The sequence below is a fragment of the Arachis ipaensis genome, chromosome B02, assembly GCF_000816755.2.
Source record: "Arachis ipaensis cultivar K30076 chromosome B02, Araip1.1, whole genome shotgun sequence".
Taxonomy (NCBI): Eukaryota; Viridiplantae; Streptophyta; class Magnoliopsida; order Fabales; family Fabaceae; genus Arachis; species Arachis ipaensis.
Window position 1 is genome coordinate 29310887 of NC_029786.2, and position 2461 is coordinate 29313347.

Below are 2461 nucleotides of genomic sequence, written 5' to 3' on the forward strand. Positions count from 1 at the left end.
TCATAACCAATAATAAGAACACCTCCCTGCAATTCCTTGAGAAGACGACCCGAGGTTAAATACTTCGGTTATCAATTTTAAAGGGGTTTATTACTTGTGACAACCAAAACTTTTGTAAGAAAGGTTGATTGCTTGGTTTAGAAACTATACTTGCAACAAAAATTTATTATAACTTCTAAACCATCAATCTTCAGTTCTTCAAAAACACTTTTTTCAGAATGAAGCAAAATGATTACGAGCTTTGTTTTTTATAGACGGAAAACTCACATCACAGGCTACGTGTTGCTAAACCATCCAACCAACGTCCGCCACGTGTGCAACACACACCCTGCATGTTGCCTGCCACGTAGGAATCACGCATTATGTGTGTTGACGAATGGTTGTCACGTGTCAATACAGAACTTGCATGTTGCTTTAGATTTGGACACATGTCCAACACGTGAGCTGCATGCTGAGTCAACACATTATCTACATGTTGTGCCTGCACTTCTGCAATATCCACCTGTCTCTATATACATAAGAAAACGTCCATTTCCAAAAAAATAACACACATCTTTACTCTATATTTAAATTTTTTATCCTAAAAACCACTCAATAATTTTTTAAATCTCATTGGACCCCACTAGGTAATGAATATATCCGTCCTGTTCCACCTTTTTGCAATGCTTTGCTTGGTTATGACATTGTAAGGATGCTATAGTCATTTCATCAATAAAATTCAAAAAAAAAAAAAGCTTTTCCCTTACCCAATTTAGATGCAAGAATGATTAACTACAAATAGTGAAACCACTAACTGTATAGGAAAAGTCTAGGAGGCAAGCAACTTTTTCAAATTCTGGCCAGCATGTAACCAACAAGAAAAAGTGAGTCATTGGATGAAATCCCACACCAATCTCACACCATTAAAACCATTATCGATGGCTATTTGATGGCTACAAATACCAAAAGTTGTTAACCCCTAGCACTCCTCTATAAACCACCACAAAGCAAAACTTGATAATGAATCAATCATCTAATATATATAAATCAATAATGAATCTTTACAGCCAAAAATAATTGAAAAAAAGTACGAATAAAAATATCTGTCTAAGTCCTAACTAACTATACATCACAAGAAAGAAAGATCAACTCGTGGTGCCTTGTTTCCAAACAACAACTTGAGATCATTCTCCAATGGCGTCAAGTTCAAGTCCATACACATAACCCTCTTGCTATTTGATCTCTTCAAAACCGGAACTTTGACAACAGCATGGTTTATAGGATTAGAAGAAAACCCTTTATTATTATTCTCTCTGTGCTTTCTCATGTGGCCACCTAATTGCTGCCCCAAAGAGAATCCCATTCCACAGATTGAACACTCGTGCATCTTCTTGGGTTTCTTGGCCTCTGATTTGAGTTGTTGCTCATCACCATGATCACCATTATGCTTTTGTCTCTTGTGACTGGTTCTGTGCCCACCAAGTGCTTGAAAAGATGCGAACTTGCGGCCACATGTCTTGCACTCGAATTTCTCACTACTCTTCAATTCTATGGCACTTGAGAGCAACATTAGGGTATTTGCCAAATAATCTATGCTCTCTTTTCCATTGTTTGTTTCTCTTTCTCTCTTGATAACTGTCATGAAGAATTTGAATGAATGAATCGTATATGTGAATAATTAAGCTTTGAGTGTGTGAATGAATGAATTTTGGGAGAATGAGGAAGTGTGTGTGTGTATTTATAGGGGAGTTATATTACTTGGTGAGAAAGTCAAAGGTATTGTTTGGTTCAACTTGGAAACCACGGAAACTGGGAAAGGTTCTATTTTGTTCAGCAAAAAACAATTTAGTTGGACTTTTTGACTTTCTTTGTTCTAAAAGTTCTAACTACGTTCGTGGATGCTTACATAATTGCGCGCTATCGTATCTAATAGGTTTCCTAGCCTTTTTCCTTTTTGGGAATTTGGATCTTTTAAATTTTTATTTTAGAGAATAAAATATAATTTTTTATTTTTGAATAATTTTTTTTTTATATTTTTTTGTCCTATTTATAAAATAAATAATAAAATATCACATTTTATTCTCTAAAATAAAATTTAAAATTTAAAAGATATAGATATATTTATATAAATAAAAAAATAATGGTTATAATTAAAAATAAAACAGGATATCATGATGATTTCATGAGTAAGTGATGCCCACGTAGATCACAATACACGGAATTAGAATAAACAAACATTAAAGTAATCCAGATTTGGTGTAATTTCTGTGTCTTACAATTTCGTCTCTAACATTTTATTTATTACACTCAAAGGTTTAATCACAAATCTATCTTCACGAATAGTCCATCAATTTATAAAACAAAAACAAAACTTGCACGTACTATTTAAAAAGTAGGATATATACAGGACTAATCTATAACTAATTATTGAAATAATACGTGATCATTTTTCAATTTTAAATTTTAATAAACTATTATATTC

At 33.0% G+C, this 2461-nt stretch overlaps 1 protein-coding gene across 1 annotated transcript; it reads right to left on the minus strand.

Annotated features, from left to right (window-relative positions):
* On the minus strand, positions 994–1705 carry LOC107625200 (zinc finger protein ZAT11). Its single transcript, XM_016327778.2, has one exon. It carries the CDS (start codon positions 1619–1621, stop codon positions 1109–1111), a length of 513 nt encoding a protein of 170 aa, XP_016183264.1. The 5' UTR covers positions 1622–1705; the 3' UTR covers positions 994–1108.

Excerpts from the sequence above, each read along its gene's own strand:
- LOC107625200 (XM_016327778.2), bottom strand. The coding sequence starts at position 1,621 with ATGACAGTTATCAAGAGAGAAAGAGAAACAAACAATGGAAAAGAGAGC.